This window comes from Hyperolius riggenbachi, chromosome 2 (assembly GCF_040937935.1).
Source record: "Hyperolius riggenbachi isolate aHypRig1 chromosome 2, aHypRig1.pri, whole genome shotgun sequence".
Taxonomy (NCBI): Eukaryota; Metazoa; Chordata; class Amphibia; order Anura; family Hyperoliidae; genus Hyperolius; species Hyperolius riggenbachi.
The window spans coordinates 339584734-339602703 of NC_090647.1; the positions used below are offsets into that span (position 1 = coordinate 339584734).

At 45.5% G+C, this 17970-nt stretch overlaps 1 protein-coding gene across 1 annotated transcript in view; it reads left to right on the forward strand.

The window, feature by feature from the left end:
- INAVA (innate immunity activator) overlaps positions 1-17970 on the forward strand; it is a 48527-nt gene that overhangs the window by 19881 nt on the left and 10676 nt on the right. Inside the window, exons 4-7 of the mRNA XM_068269445.1 lie at positions 5561-5683; positions 12672-12873; positions 13866-13922; positions 14021-14210. Of these exons, the coding sequence (XP_068125546.1) occupies positions 5561-5683; positions 12672-12873; positions 13866-13922; positions 14021-14210 (572 nt within the window). The remainder of the gene's footprint in view (positions 1-5560; positions 5684-12671; positions 12874-13865; positions 13923-14020; positions 14211-17970) is intronic.

Below are 17970 nucleotides of genomic sequence, written 5' to 3' on the forward strand. Positions count from 1 at the left end.
AGCAGGAACAGCAGACTGTGAGTCATCAGGAGCAGGAACAGCAGACTGTGAGTCATCAGGAGCAGGAACAGCAGACTGTAGGTCATCAGGAGCAGAAACAGCAGACTGTAGGTCATCAGGAGCAGAAACAGCAGACTGTAGGTCATCAGGAGCAGAAACAGCAGACTGTAGGTCATCAGGAGCAGGAACAGCAGACTGTAGGTTATCAGGATGGATAAACTGTAAGTTATTTTCCAATAGAGCAGGCAAAGCAGCAGACTGGACAACAGTTTGTAAATGCAGGGTATCTGGAGGAATCTGTGGGAATTGAGTACCAGAAAATGTCTTTGAGGACAAGCCATCAGCAGAAATGAGTGTGCGCTTAGCCTCAGCAGAAGACTGTGGGAGCCCTCTTTCAGCCGAGCATTGAGGAAGCATGATCTCAGCAGGAGTCTGTGGAAACAGGGCATTAACAGGGGTCTGTGGTGCCTGAGTGTCAGACATCTGTGCGGATTGAACTTCAGCATAAGTCTGTGCTCTAGCAGAAGTTGAAGGGCAAAGGGCATCAGCAGAGACTCGAGAAAGCTGGACCTTTGGCTGAGCGACTGGCTGGACCACTGGCTGCATAGCTGACAAGACCCTTGGCAGAGCTATTAGCTGAACCTCAGATCGAGTAACTGGCAGACCAACTGATCGAGCACCTGGCTGGGCCTTTGGCTGAGCTGTGGAGTATGGTTCTGCTGGAACGGCAGACTGAGACTCTGCCGGAACAGCTGGCAGGAGGCTTGCTGAGACGTCTGGAGGACCCACTGCCAAACCAACTGACAGAGGTTCTGCCAAGCTGTCTGACTGGGTCACTGCCAAACTGACCAACAGGGACACTGCCAAGCCGACCGACAAGGACACTGCCAAATCTTCTGAAAGGGAAAACATTGGGCCAACGGACACTGGTACTGCTGAGCTGACAGACACTGGTACTGCTGAGCTGACTGGCACAGGCAGGGCTGAGGAGACTGGCACAGGCAGGGCTGAGGAGACTGGCACAGGCAGGGCTGAGGAGACTGGCACAGGCAGGGCTGAGGAGACTGGCACAGGCAGGGCTGAGGAGACTGGCACAGGCAGGGCTGAGGAGACTGGCACAGGCAGGGCTGAGGAGACTGGCACAGGCAGGGCTGAGGAGACTGGCACAGGCAGGGCTGAGGAGACTGGCACAGGCAGGGATGAGGAGACTGGCACAGGCAGGGATGAGGAGACTGGCACAGGCAGGGATGAGGAGACTGGCACAGGCAGGGATGAGGAGACTGGCACTGCTGAGGAGACTGGCACGACAGAAGTAACTGGCACGACTGAGGTAAGTGGTACAGGCAGAGCTGAGGTAACTGGCATAACAGGAACAGCAGGCTGGAGTGAAGATGGATTAGGTTTCGGTAAAGATACAGTTTGTGGATCTGCGGAAACTGGCAACATAACTGTTGGAGTCTTTGCGGTGGTAACTGGAAGGATGGAGGCTGTAGGAAAATATTTCCGTTTGAACTTAGATTTTTGACTCAGTCTGGAAGCAGGGGTGAGTTTAACAAAGTCCTGATGTGCAGAAGAACAGGGCAGGTATGATGTAGGTAGCTGGAACGACCATGGAGTGGATCTAACCGCAGTTTGTAAAGGAGCAGTTCTTTTATGATTTTTGGATACAGGTAATTCCAAGTCCGTGGAACAGGTTACTGAGGACAGAGAGCATGTCTCTCCCTTGATGCCTGGGGCAGAATTAACAGGTGGTGTGCTCTGATAATCATAAGAATGAGACAAAATTCTTTGCCAAGCGATTACTAGACCAGAACCTGATTCATATTTACAAGTCTTGTGATCAACCATAGACTGGACAGCACGCATGCATGCAAATATATATGAATCCCCTTTTTCTAGATAGAACTCAAGAAATCGATCCCAGTCACTCTTAAGGTAACCATACATCTGATCAATCTGTTCAGGATGGAATACTGGATCGAAGCTGACAAACTTATTGCTGGAACTGACAGGGTTAACATTGGCTGCTGAATGCTGCACAAACTGACTACCAGAAAACTCAGAAGGATCTTTTTTATGCAAAATCTTTTTCCATTCATCAATCAAAGGAAGTACACGGTCAGACTTGCAAACATTCAGGTTCATCAGAGAAGTTGCAGATTTTATACATGCATCCAAAAATGTCTTTTCTTTTGTGGAATAGAATTCATTAAATGATTCCCAATCATACTTTAATTCATCATTTAGTGCGTTAATTTCCCATCTACTGAATGGGGGATCCCAATCACTCTTAATGGGAGCTTGCAGATTACCCTGAGCATAATTGCAGGATTGAACTGTCTGTTTGGAAGTGACAGGAATATGATTAGTTTTAATTGGCTTGGTTTGGTTTATTACTGAGGAGGAGTTATTGCAATAGACAGGCAGGGATCTAACTTGAGTCCAGGAGGTAGAAGGATCTCTTACTGCAATTAGGGTTTGCAGAATCTGCAACAATGATTGCATCTCAGATTCTGCAGAGTTGCCCTGCTGCATAAAAGATTTAACATGCATAACAATTTGCATTAATTCTTCACGGGAATATGCTGACAATTCCTTATAACACTCATGTTGGTCTTCCTCTGCTAGCAAGGAGTAGAAGTTATTGTGCTGAATAGTCCAATCCACTTCCATAGCTGAAACAAATGAGATTCCAGTATTAATGGAAGTAGCAGGATCATGAGTGGACTTAATTGATTGAATCTGGTTAATTACTGGCCAGGATTTGGCTTGATTCAAAGGGGCAGCAGGACAATTAATGGGGCCTGATAAATTACCCGGAACATGCATTGTGGAATAAGCAACTGAATTTTGTTGGGCTTCAGAACAACATTCATGCAAAACCGACAAAAAGTCTTTTAAATCATAAGGAAAGGTTCTTTCATTACTCACAGACTGAACCCATGAAATCAGCTGCAGCAGATCCTCAAATGAATCGTCTGCAAACGTATAATAGCAAAGTTTCCTTTTGTCTCTTGCTAGAATAGCATATTCAGACAGGTGCTTTAAATCCATGTCAATCATGGCTGGAGAAACAGGATCTCAGACCTTTTCCTAGTGACAAATTGTTTGGCTAGCTCTTCTGTTATAATTCGCATGGAGTTTGTGCGCTGCACCTGGTGCAAACAGAAACCAACGCACAAACCCGCAACCAGGCAGAGATGTCACTGTTTAGGAAAAGACTGCCAAACCAGGAGTAAATGAATAATAAGGATTTATTATTAAATGAAAATAAAGAAATACTGTGCATTCACCTCATGCACAGAAACAATCAGTATCAACTTGCAGGCAATGTATTCTACACACACATACAACACACTGCATCAAATAATACTGGCAGATATATACAATAAGCATACAAGGTATGAAAATCAGGGTTTATACAAGGACCTCTCTGCATAAGCGAGCTATGCAGAGTAGATCCAGTGTATAGAATTGTGTGCACACAGACCCTGGATCCAGAATAGTAATACAACATAAACCTAGGAATATATATACAAAATACAGATTACAATCGAGGAGGAGACACACGGATAGTCGGCAAGCAGAGGTCATACACAGGAGATCAAACAGTACAGTAATCGCTAGGCAAAGAATAGTCGGAATACAAAGCACAAGGTCAAAACACGGGAGATCAATACAGCAGGGAATCAAGGAACAAGGTAACCAGGAACAGGGAACTCCGGACAGGATGGCTAGGATCAGGAACAAAGAGCTAGCAAGTTCAGAGTGTTCAGGTGTGGCTTAAATACCATGCGATAGTCCAGGCCTCCTCCCTGTCTGTGGAGAGATATCCAGAGAGTCCACCCTCTGCTGGTGGGCAGAGGAAAGTTCAGGCTGTATATTCATAGAGGCTGGTGACATCTGCTGGTAAAGCAGAGGTAGTACATGCAGGGATCTACCAGCAGATGCAGATTGTAACAGTCGCATAACGTGTCCCTAACGCAACGCATGGTGGTGTTGAAGTTGGCCGTCAGATTGAGCCGCGTTATGTGGCTCTCAAAGCAGCCGCTCCAGGATAGTGATGGGAAGTCCAGATCTTTTTAAGGATTCGGATCATTCGAATTGGATCATTGAAAATATCCGGATCTTTAAACCGAATCATTTGAATCATTTTACTAGGGAAGCAGACTGGGTGAAATGACTAGCAGGACAGGACTTTCCCTGCACTGTACATTCTGTATGTTCCTGTTTCTTCCAGACAGACATCCACTGTGAACTGAATCTTTCATTGTGATGATCCGGATGATTCGACTCACAAAAAAGATCCGGATCAAATGAACAATTCGTTCATGATCCAGACAACACTACGAGTCCCACCATGAGTCACCACAGTGCAGTGAATATTAATTAGCCATGTGGCTAGTCACTGAGCATGTGCAAACAATCTAACGCAGCTCTATAGGGGTATAACGTACAGCATGCTGCACTTTCATTTAACGTGCAGTGTTATACCCTAACGCAACATGTGCACTGTGTGTGAACAGCACATTGATTTTACAGTGCTGTGAGTTAGGCTGCGTTACTGGCTGCTGTAACGTGGGACTTTAACGTCCCACTGTGAAACCAGCCTTAACTAAATAGCCATGGGTATGCTTATATGCATACCCACGGCGTCTGCTCAGGGTCCCTTTAAAGTATACATCTGGGATTTAAAAGAAATAAAAAAAGAGTATACTCACCTTGGAGTTCTTCCAGCTCCTAGAAGTCTGTTAGGTGGCATGGTTATCCACCATGGTATCCATGGTTATGGTTATCAGGGCATGGTTCCACTCTGAGCCAGGCCTCCAGTCTTCCCTTCGTAAGATCGTGCCCCGCTGCCGGGATCATCTGCGCATGTCACCAGGACCGCTCTGAGTGTGTGCAATTCAATTCTCGCTGCGCAATCGCAGAGCTCTCCCAGCAACGGGAGCGGGATCACGAGAGGCATGTGGTGCACAGAAGATGAAAAGAGGGGAGACCGTAGGCCTGGCTTACAGCAGAATTGCGCCGTGGGACCTAACAGACTTCTAGCAGCTGGACGAAGCCCCGAGTGAGTAAAACTTTTTTTAAATTCCCAAATGTATCCCTTTAAGCTTTGTACACATTGTTAGATGGTTCTCGGGCCACCTCTGCTCTACCATGTGTATGGATCATCTTGTCCAAGCACCGACTGAGTCCATTGTTCTCCCTCCATTTCTCTCCTTCTACATGCCACTCAGTTGAAGGAGCTTCTGTATACAGATAAAAATAAGCTAGACCAGGGAAACACTTGTACATGGGATGGGGAAAGGCAGGCATCAGAAATAGAGGTTTTATTAACCTGCTGTGCTTCCACACAAACCCTTTCGCCTCACCTTGCTGTCTATGGGGGTCATCCAGCTGACACAATAGTCTGATAAGTCTTACAGATAGTGACACTGCACATTTTGCTGCAAATCTCAATCCTGAAATCCTAGTTTTGAAACATTCAAGTTACATGGTATGGTATATTTAAATGTGTTTATTTACAAATGTGCTTCTATTTTTTTTTTTTAATCAGGAACTGACTGGAGTCCTGCCAAAAGAGTTTCCCCTTAAGCCAGGCGAAACGCCTCCAAAAATCCGAAGACGAGTCGGAGCTTTATTTAAACTAGATGAAAGAACAATTCAGTACTCTAGCGAGGTGAGCGGACACCATCTTTATGTTTTGCTTGAACAGCAAAGAGTTCACATGATGTACCCTGTTAAGGCAGCAATATTACGGCATGTGCACCTTTAACAAAAATGATGTTTGCCCATAGACAAACACTAATTATAAAAAACATATTCATTAGAGGACATATACTTGGGATTTGAATAGTATTGTAGTAGTGGTACAGTGCATGTACAGTGGGTTGCAAAAGTATTCGGCCCCCTTGAAGTTTTCCACATTTTGTCACATTACTGCCACAAACATGCATCAATTTTATTGGAATTCCACATGAAAGACCAATACAAAGTGGTGTACATGTGAGAAGTGGAATGAAAATCAAACATGATTCCAAACATTTTTTACAAATCAATAACTGCAAAGTGGGTACTTTGTACTTTGTAGAACCACCTTTTGCTGCAATTACAGCTGCCAGTCTTTTAGGGTATGTCTCTACCAGCTTTGCACATCTAGAGACTAAAATCATTGCCCATTCTTCTTTGCAAAACAGCTCCAGCTCAGTCAGATTAGATGGATAGCGTTTGTGAACAGCAGTTTTCAGATCTTGCCACAGATTCTCGATTGGATTTAGATCTGGACTTTGACTGGGCCATTGTAACACATGGATATGTTTTGTTTTAAACCATTCCATTGTTGCCCTGGCTTTATGTTTAGGGTCGTTGTCCTGCTGGAAGGTGAACCTCCGCCCCAGTCTCAAGTCTTTGCAGACTCCAAGAGATTTTCTTCCAAGTTTGCCCTGTATTTGGCTCCATCCATCTTCCCATCAACTCTGACCAGCTTCCCTGTCCCTGCTGAAGAGATGCACCCCCCGAGCATGATGCTGCCACCACCATATTTGACACTGGGGATGGTGTGTTCAGAGTGATGTGCAGTGTTAGTTTTCCGCCACACATAGCGTTTTGCATTTTGGCCAAAAAAGTTCCATTTTGGTCTCATCTGACCAGAGCACCTTCTTCCACATGGTTGCTGTGTCCCTCACATGGCTTGTGGCAAACTGCAAATGGGACTTCTTATGCTTTTAGTTAACAATGCCTTTCTTCTTGCCACTCTTCCATAAAGGCCAACTTTGTACAGTGCATGACTAATAGTTGTCCTATGGACAGAGTCTCCCACCTGAGCTGTAAATCTCCGCAGCTCATTCAGAGTCACCATGGGCCTCTTGACTGCATTTCTGATCAGCGCTCTCTTGTTCGGCCTGTGAGTTTAGGTGGATGGCCTTGTCTTGGTAGGTTTACAGTTGTGCCATACTCCTTCCATTTCTGAATGATCGCTTGAACAGTGCTCCATGGGATGTTCAAGGCTTTGGAAATCTTTTTGTAGCCTAAGCCTGCTTTAAATTTCTCTATAACTTGATCCCTGACCTTTCCAGTGTGTTCTTTGGACTTCACTGTGTTGTTGCTCCCAATATTCTCTTAGACGACCTCTGAGGCCGTCACAGAGCAGCTCTATTTGCACTGACATTAGATTACACACAGGTGCACTCTATTTAGTCATCACAGGTGCACTCTATTTAGTCATTAACACTCATCAGGCAATGTCTATAGGCAACTGACTGCACTCAGATCAAAGGGGGCTGAATAATTATGCACACACCACTTTGCAGTTATTTATTTGTAAAAAATGTTTGGAATAATGTATGATTTTTGTTCCACTTCTCATGTGTACACCACTTTGTGTTGGTCTTTCGTGTGGGATTCCAATAAAATTGATTCATGTTTGTGGCAGTAATATGACAAAATGTGGAAAACTTCAAGGGGGCCGAATACTTTTGCAACCCACTGTATATAGTCCTCTGACACTAATTAAAGAAATTGTGCATTATGTGCCCATAATGTTTAAATGACTCCCTCACTTGTATGATGCTCAATCAACACCACCAAAAACAATACAATCAGTTAAAAACATACCCGTCAAGGATTATTTCAACACAAATTCTGTTTTAGTCATAATGCAAATAAACATCCACTAATGGAATCCACCACTCAATAAAAGCTTGCGGTATGACCTGGTGGAAATACTGCCTTAAACATATACTGAGCTCAGTAATCTAGTATTATACAGAGTGCATATACTGTATAGCCTATTTTATAGCTTTGCTAATACTCACAGGTTAGCTGCATACATACGCACATATGCACATACAGCCAACACAAACAAAAACCATAACCTGCCCAAGCTGCAAAATTACTAAGGCCTTTTGCACACTACTGGCCCATTCACACTTGTGCGCTTTACAAGCGATTGTAGCATTGCTGAAAATCGCTAGAGTTTTGAAAAACGTTTGTACAATGAAAATTATATGGAAGTGTTCTCATCTAAACGGTTTGTGATTTTCTGAAACGCAAACGCTTTGCCTGCAGCATTTTCTGAGCGATTAACGTTTCAATGTTAAGTATAGGAGCGCTGGTAAATTGCTCTGGAAGCGCTGTCCTGTTCACAATCAACAGTTTTTCCAGCGATTTTACCCATCAAGCCTTGCAGTTTACCCACAAAACCGCTCTTTTTCCTGTGCAGATGTCATTTCCAGTTTATGGAAGACTTAAACATAGCTTATTGAACTAGAAATCGCAAAAAGCTAATCGCTGAAAAAACGCTTTCTGTACAATCGTTGAAAAAAACCCTAGGAAAAAATGCTGTAAAACTCCAGAAAATGTTCCTGTGTTTGCGATTGCATTTAGTGATTTCTAGTGTGAATGGGCCCTACATGCGATTCCGATTTGCTATTTTGAAGCTATTTTATATGCGATTCCGATTTGTGATTTTAAGGGCCTTTTTCCACTACCTCGCGATTTGATTCTGATCGCAAATCGCAAGGTACATTAAAGTAATGGAAACTGCAGTAGCAATTTTCAGTAGCAATTTCCATTAGTGCGATCCGATTGCGATCCGATTTTGGTCAAAGCGCAATCGTCGTCCTGCCGCGTTTTGTGTGCGATTGAGCTGTACGAGTATAGTAGCTCAATCGCAATCGCATGGTGGAAATTGAAACGCGATTGTCGCGATTGTATTTCATAGTGGAAAAGCCATAAATTGGTACTGCATGCTGCGTTTTTTCTGTGTTTTTCTTCTTGTTTTGATAGCATCCAGGGAAAATCGGACTCGCAAATCAGAATCGCAAATCAGATATGCAGTGTGCAAGGAGCCTCTGCTGTGTGTGGGAAACAAATGTGATTTGCAAGTGATGTTCCCATACAGAGCATTCCAGGTGATGCCTCCATGGCAGATTACTTTCCTCACTGATATGGGGCCCCGAAACATGTGGGGGCTCTGTATGTCTATAACCTGGGGTGCAGAATTTCTACAATGTAAAGGTTAAGGAAATAATTGGCTATTCGCACTCTGCAGAACCACGTACATAAAAAAAAGTATCTTGGAAATTTGGGGCGCCCAGTAATACCAATAATAAAATATTGGTATTTAATACAGATATTTTACTATTAAAGTGTACAAACAATAGTAAAATATCAGTATTAAATACCATTAATATTTTACTATTCAGATATTGCTATAGTAATATTTTGATTGTTAGTTTGCAGAAAAAACTATATACGTTATTGGGCGCCCATACTTTTACTTGGGTGCCCACTTGTCACTACTTTGTATTGGTGTCAAGGGCAGCACCCGTTTTGCTCCAAAATTGCTTGCTTCCCTGCAGAACCTGCTGGGAACCTGTGTTAAGTGTTGCAGCAATTCTCCTGAACACTCCAGCAGAGTCATGTGGAGTTAATCCCCTACAATAAAAATGACCTCACTGGTCATAAGAACCTGCAGGACAGGTAGTAGTATTACTAATAGTATATTTGGTAGACCAGCTGTCCAGCACAGATTGCCTGCAAGTTCCCTGTAGGCAACTATCAATTATACCTGTCTCCACATGTTTATGCTCTGCATGGTGTATGTACAGTATGTTGTTTTATCCTCTCATATCCATGGGGGGAGCTGCTATTGCTCACCAGTGCCTAGTATAAGGGTCCATGATTTGTTGTCACACCTCTGACTATAGATAATTACACATATTAACATTTTTCGGACAAGCGTAATTGAAATCTACAATCACATTGGCTCACAGTGATCACATGGTCAGTCAGGAGCCAATGAAATTGGCTAATGATTGGCTCACGTAGCTCTGCTGCCTTACTGACAGCAGTTCGGGAACCGTTCATCGGCGAACACCTCACCTTGTACTACTTCCGGGTCGCTATGACCCGGAGTAGTACGGCTGCGCTGGGCCGGCAGTGCGCGTCCTTGATCGTGCGCCTGTTGCCGGACACTTTATGCGCATGTGCTTGACGTCATGAGTGACGTAACGCTCATGCGCAGAGAGTAGCCGGCAACAGCGCAGCCGTACTACTCCGGGTCAGTAGTAGCAGCCCATAGGGGTTCGCCTACATCCCTAGTCCTTAATGGGCCAGAGACTGCTGGTACTGAAGTGGTTAATTACAGAAGGCTAATTCCTTAGAAATGTTGTGTAGTATTTTGAATACTACTATTACAGTACTGCCTTCACCTGCTCCTTCTTGCTTGTTAGTACCATGGACAGCTTTAGTTCAGCAGCATCTTTTTAATTTAAGTGCTGAAATAAACTTACCATGCACATAGATACTATACACTTAAGTGTGAATACATTTCTAAAATATTCCTGCTCATTATAGAATAGTAGTGATAAAAGGCGTGCCTGTTATCTTTGTGAGAAAGCTCATAACAAATCTGGGGGAGGTTCCCTGCCAGAGAACGCCAATTGAATGATTCACGGAGTATGCAGGGTGGGGGAAGTCTAATCAATCATACAGACGTTCTGGAGTAGACTTGATACACACACTGCCATATACTGCAGCTCCGGTGGAACTATTAGTTTAAATGAACAACAGAATAGCTAATTAAAGACAAGACAATCTGTACCTCAGATTTGTGGGATCTTAACCACTTAAGGACCGTAGGCTTTGACCTCCCTAGTGACCAGGCTATTTTTTACAAATTAGGACACTGCAGCTTTAAAGAAAACCTGTAACAAGAAAAAGTTCCCCTGGGGTGTACTCACCACCTGTGGGGGAAGCCTCCGGATCCTATCAAGCTATTAAGGCTTCCCCTGTCCTCCTGTGTCCCACGGCGGTCTCGCTGTGCCCCTCCGAACAGCGGGGATATAAATATTTACCTTCCTGGCTCCAGCGTAGGCGCAGTATCGGCTCTCCGCTCGGAGATAGACGGAAATAGCCGATCGTTGTCGGGCCGCTCTACTACGCAGGTGCAAGTCTCCTGCGCCTGCGTAGTAGAGCAGCAGACCCGACGGAGATCGGCTATTTCCGCCTATCTCCGTGCTGAGAGCCGCAACAGTGCCCCCACTGGAGCCAGAGAATGTATATAAATGTAGCTTGTCAGGCTTGTCGAGTCTGGATTGCCGGAGACTTCGGGGGAGCCAATGCTGGATTGCCTGCAGCTACAGGGGAGGGGGAAGCCTCATTGGGACCCTGAGGCTTCCCCCTCCCGAGGTGAGTACCCCCCAGGGGAACTTTTTTTTGTTACAGTGTCTCTTTAAGGACTTGTGCAGGACCGTACAACTCAGCACACAAGTGATTCTCTCCTCCACCCCCCCTTTTTTTTGCCCACCAACAGGGCTGTCTGTTGGTGGGCTTTGATTGCTGCCAGCATGTTTATTTTTTTATTTGTTTATGTTTTGTTTTTTTTAATAAAATTTACTATTTATTTATTTAACCCACCCTCCCTCCCCCTGCCAGCCAATGACAGTGATCGTATGTCATAGGCATCAGCCTATGACAGCCGATCGCTCCTAAGCCTCCCAATACAGCGCTGCCGTAGATCGCAGCGCTGTACCATGTAAATAGATTGCGGCTTAGCCGTCTAACAGTCTCCTAGCGGCGATCGCCGATGGTAGACTGATGGCGGAATAGAGCTCCGTCATTTAAGCGGGGATGCGCGTGCATTGGTGTGAGTGATTCCCTGCAATCTCTGCCCCCAGGACTTCACGCTAGTTGCCGTTGAGCGGTCCTGGGGCTGCCGCCACTTCCATGCCGATTGGCAACAAGTTAAAGTGCACCTGTAGTGAAACAAGTGCCCCTGGGGGTACTTACCTCAGGAGGGGGAAAACCTGCTCTGGATCCTAAAGAGGCTTCCGTCGTCCTCCTCCACAGCCCCGTTTCAGAGCTGGAACCCCAAACAGAGCTTGTTGATGCTTGTCGGCAGCTAGGTACACAGCACTGTACTTCTTGGCTTTATTTGGAAAAAGCCGGGCTGCATATGATCCACGCTACTGCACAGACATGAGACGTCTACCCAGTAGCACAGACTTGATGAGGCTCAGCTGTTTCTGCAGGAGTTTATATTTAGGAGTAGGAAGATAGATACAATTGTTTATCTAATCAGTTTATTTTCACTTAGGCCTCACTTTAAATGACACCTATAATGATTAAAAATGAGTTTTACTTACCTGGGGCTTCCCTGCAGCCTTAATGTGCCCAGACCATCACTAAACGATCCTCCCGTCCCCCGCCGCTGCTAAGTTTCGTTATTGCAAGTTGCCAGCCACTTCGACTGCGCCTCCCTGGCTGCTCGCGTCCTCGTTTGCGATCGTGCGACCAGGGTCGTTGACTTGCAAGCTGCCGGTAACGAAACTTAGCCGTGGCGGGGGATCGGAAACTCTGTTTTTTTTCTAGTCATTACCGGTTTCCTTTAGATCTGCAGTAAGTCTCACACAATTGTTACCTTTGTATTAACTGTGTGTGAATTTTGCATACAAGGCTGCTAAGTGTGCTTGCGTATACCATGGATATGCAGACCCACTAGAAACAACACAATGTACTGCTAACAAAATTGTTCAACCTTATGTTTTATTTTTGTTGAACATGGCCTATAAAAAATGTAACACTGTGACCTCTGTGATATTATTAGGTGTGAGTCAATGTTCCAACATCTCTTCTGAGTTACTTATGGTGCATGCTTTCCACAGGATCCTCTTGGCTGCCTGGAAAGGGACCTGGCACTACAGCGACAGATAACAGAAGCTGCACGACGTTTGTACTTGGAAGAATCTCTCTCTAAACAAGTACGACATCAAAGAAAAGCTGCGCTGAAAGCTGCAGAGCAAAAACTCATTTTCCTAGAGAACAGACTGAGCCATGAAAGGAGCCAGGAGAACCTGCACATGGAAGGCAAGATAGAAGCTGCTGAACACATAAATAGTGGAGCTGGTGTACTAATGTTCTCCTCAGTTTTTGAGCAGTGTGTCTTCAAACCTGACCTGTTTTTTTTAACCTATTTAGGTTCCTGGCAATTTTGACATTCCTGCTGTTTCGCTATTGATACAGCAATAACTTTTTGATTACTTATGACATCTAAGTGATGTATACTATATTGTTGTTGTTTTTTTTTCAGCACAATCTAGGCTTTTGCTGGGTAACATTTTTTCCAAAAATTATTTTATAGGCATTATATAGGGAAAAATAGACATGAATGCAGAAAATATAATTTTTTTCATGTTTTACTCTTCCTAATTTTCACGTGACAAGTGCCACTGTTACTTCACACCTTAAAATATGCTCATTGTCTCTCCCAGGTTAAAATGATACCACATATGCCTTACTACATTATTAGTCGGGCATGTAGCCTACCATTATCCCCAGCCTGTGCATCTGTAGCAATCAGATTTGATTGCTACGGTGATAGTACTGTACAGATGCATCGCTTGGCAATGACAGAGTGATGCCTCTGTACAGCATTGGAGCCCCAAACTGTCGTCCTAGCAATCACATCCGATCGCTATGGATGACAATGATTAGAGGGGTGCATGCATCTTTAGGCCAAGTACAGGTGAATGGAATGAACTGGAATGTAGAACATACCCACTACAAATATTCTCCTCTAGTGGGCTCTATGTATCCACCAACCATTGGGTCTCCTGATGGGCCTCAGATATCACTGCCCTTTTTTCAACCGTCTCTATGGCTCACCAGGTGACCATTACATGTTTTTATCACCTGATAGACATTCTTTTAATAAATTAAGGACAGGTTTCAAGGCTCTGTTCTTCAGAGAATTTTAGCAAGTCAGGTCTATTGCCTCCAACAACTAAAATACAGAATTTATGTTTTCAAGCAGAAAATAACACAGTAGACCTAACTTGATATTCTGTTGTCCTTTTTAGAGAGTAGCAGTGCATCCGAATCCAGTTCACTCTCTGATGTAGCAACACTGGGGGAAGGTACGTGAAAAGAACTAATATACTAAGCTTATATTTGCAAAAAATGCTTTATATTCATATACCATATATAACTGTTACCAATTTTGCCTTCTTTGCAGATGACAGCCTGCACAGAGCACCAGTCAACAGACCCCAGAGACCTCAGACACTAGAGGGATTGTACACTTTTAGGACTGAGAATGAAAATGACAAATCTCCGGTACAGAACGGGCCCTGGAGAGAGTCCAGCCTAGATCAGCCATATGAGAAATGCCAGCGAAGGTCAAGCAGTTCCCACAGCTTCAGCAGGTAAAAGCATGAAACAAAATAGGCCAAGATATATTGGCCCCTATTCATTTGCCTTTTTCTCCTAAGTTTTCTCTTAGGAGATAATTTTTCATCTGTTTAAAATAACTTTTATGCAAACTGCGATTAAAAAGTACCAAAAAGTACCGTATCTTTCGGAATATAAGACACACTTTTTCTCCCCCAAAAAGAGGAAGAAAAAAGTGCCTGCGTCTTATATTTCAAAGGCAGGGAATCCCTGACTTCAGAACCGCCCGCTGATTCGAACCGCCAATCCACCGCATTGTCGGGGACTCCCTGCCTTGTCCCCCTGTGTGGTCTCCCGGGTCCCCGCTCCCCCGGTAACAATAACTGCAGAGCAGGGATGCTCAAATTCGGCTTCGGGAGATATCCGGATTTTTGCTATCCGGATATCTCCCAGTAATGCTGTGCGGGCTGGGCGGGGGGTCAAGCTTACCTCTCTGACGTCTTCTTCGGTCGTCCCTCAGCGCCTCCCACGATGCGCTCCAAGCGGCGGTCACCTGATTACAAACACTTCCTCCTTCCGGGTTGAAGGAGGAAGTGTTTGTAATCACGTGACGCGCATGGAGCGCATCGTGGGAGGCGCCGAGGGACGACCGAAGAAGACGTCAGAGAGGTAAGCTTGACCCCCCCGCCCAGCCCGCACAGCATTACTGGGAGATATCCGGATAGCAAAAATCCGGATATCTCCCGAAGCCGAATTTGAGCATCCCTACTGCAGAGCAACTCGCCTTCCTATGGATTCCAGCGCTGTGTGGTCTGCTGTGTGGTCCTCCGCCTCCAGCATGTCAGCTACACCTGTAAATGAAACGTTAGTGGCAGAGAAGCTCACCTACTCAGCGGCGGCGGCTGCGGCGACGATCTGCAGACATCTCGGTCCCGGGCGGCTTCCCCTAGTGACGGCTCCTGCTAATGACTCAATGATTCAATGAGTAATTTCCCATGACTCAATAACAGGAGCCTGTTAATGATTCCATGAGTCATTCCCCATGACTCAATGAGTCATTAGCAGGAGCTGTCACTAGGGGAAGCCGCCCAGGACCGAGATGTCTGCAGATCGCAGCCGCCGCCGCTGAGTAGGTGAGCTTCTCTGCCGCTAACGTTTCATTTGCAGGTGTAGCTGACATGCTGGAGGCAGAGGACCACACAGCAGACCACACAGCGCTGGAATCCATAGGCAGGTGAATTGCTCTTCCGTCATTGTTGCCAAGGGAGAGCGTCGACATGGGGGGAAAACGACAGAGGACAGGATGGGGACTGGGGTGGAGGAGGGGGGGCACACACATGGATATGCACAGGAGGGGGCACGCACAGGAGGACAGGAGGGGATACAGGGACTGGAGGACCACACGGGGGGGGGGGGTGAAGGGGACACAGAAACACACACAAGGGGGGCAGGAGGGGACACAGACGCACACACACAGGGGGACAGGAGTGGACACAAGAGGCCTGGAGGACCACAGAGGGGGGCTGGAGGAGACACACAGGACATGAGGGGACACATGGGACAGGAGGACCACACAAGGTGGCAGGAAGGGATGCCACACACAGGGGGACAGAAAGGGACACATAGTGGACACAAGAGGACAATGGGGAGAACATGGACTGTACAATACGCTCCTGGAATATGGACGCACCAGGTTTAGCATATACTATATACATTTTTTTCCCCAGATTCTTGCCGCTAAACCTAGGTGCGTCTTATATTCCAGAGCGTCTCATATTCCGAAAAATACGGTAAATGACAAATTTCTCTCAAAATTATTTTGAGTACTTTTTCACTTGCTGGAGGCTTCAAATGCATTTGATTGATAAGGTATGAAAATGTCACATGGGAGAAAACTAATGCTGGGAATACATAATAAGTTTTTGTGGCAGATAGATGGCTTAACCCTCCTGGCGGTTTAAAAAAATACACCAGGGGGCAGCAAAGTAGTGTTTTTTTTTTCATGTAGCGAAACAAAGTCTCGCTACATGATAGCCGCTGCTCAGCGGCATCCCCCCAGCCCCTCCGATCGCCGACGGCGATCGGAGATCAGGAGATCCCGTTCAAAGAACGGGATCTCCTGGAGGGCTTCCCCCGTCGCCATGGCGATGGGCGGGATGACGTCACCGACGTCAAAAGGGACTCCCATCCACCCCACAGCGCTGCCTGGCACTGATTGGCCAGGCAGCGCACGGGGTCTGGGGGGGGAGGCCGCGGCGCAAGGAATAGCGGCGGATCGGCGGGTAGCGGCGGCGATCAGATGCTACACGCAGCTAGCAAAGTGCTAGCTGCGTGTAGCAAAAAAAAATTCTGCAAATCGGCCCAGCGGGGCCTGAGCGGTGCCTCCCGGCGGCATAGCCCGTGCTCAGCACGGGCTTACCGCCAGGGAGGTTAATCGATCGTTAATTTCCAACGTGTCTGATCTGATTTCGACAGTTTTTCTAATCGATTTTCTCATAGAAGTGAATGGAAATCAAGCCGAAAAATGATCGGAAAATCAATCGGCCAGTAAATCTGCTGAAAAATCTCATCGTGTATTCCCAGCATTAGGAGAAAAAGTGAATTGAATAAGGGCCATTGACTATAAAAAACACACCTGGGAGAACTGTTACCCATACTATTCTGTTCTATGGAGGGTGGGGTGGGGTGGGGGGTGGGGTGGACAGGGTAGGTGGCCATTTGGTAACAGGCATCCATCCTGGCAGACCACTGGAGAGGAAGCTGAGGATGTCAGGAGGCACCTGTACACACACTATATTTTTGATCAAAATAATTACAAATGGTCAATTAGGTCATTAAAGATCTACATTATGCAGTTTTACGGTGGCCATACATAATGCTCTAGCTTCTCAACACATGGTGCGGGTACTCCAGGGGGTACTTTAGTTGGGCTCAGGGTGCACCAAGGTATGTTTAAAAATCATTATACACAAATATAATGTACTCCTAAGCAATATGTATGTGTTAAGGGGTACTTGGCTAACACAGTAATTTTATTTCAATAGATCAAGGCTCTGCATAGCTTTGTACTACATCGGGGAGCACAATGTTTGCAGCCACAGCAGTAAGATCAATTTTAGTGCAGGGTGGTAAAATATGTGTAATATCAGTATTTGGAAGATATTAATCTTTTAACCTCCCTGACTGTAATCCCGAGCTATGATCGGGCTAGCCGCTGGGAGCTCAATGTAGAGCAATGGCACGCAGCGGGCGGTTTCTCTTTCTTGTCCTTGGAGGCTCTGAATCACTCTGGTGAGATTGCCTTCAGCGATCTCAATACAGGGTTACAGCACCCCCTGGAGGACAGAGGGAAAATTGCAGTGCTGGAGCCCAGGTAAGTGAGTGAGTGCTGGGGCTGCTGCAGGCATCCTGGCATCATGATTTTTTCCTGATTTTAGAGTCTGAAATGTACTGAAAAAAACATAAAGTCCGGAAATAATCATACCGCCAGGTAGGTTAATAACTAAATAATATAATTAAATAATTAAATCTCAGTTAAATGTTTGTCTAGGGCAGACAGTCAGCAGCAGAGTTTCTTCTGTGTATAAGTTACCTGATTAGCTGTTATACCTTACCCACTAAGGAACCCCTTCAGTTGCTCTTGCAACTTGCAGCACATACTATAAGAGAGGTGTCTATGTCCTCCAGCCTTGTGGTACAAACAGCATTTTGATGCTTAAAGAGGAACGCCAGTGAAAATAATGTCATAAAAAGTGCTTCATTTTTACAATAATGATGTATAAATGATTTAGTCTG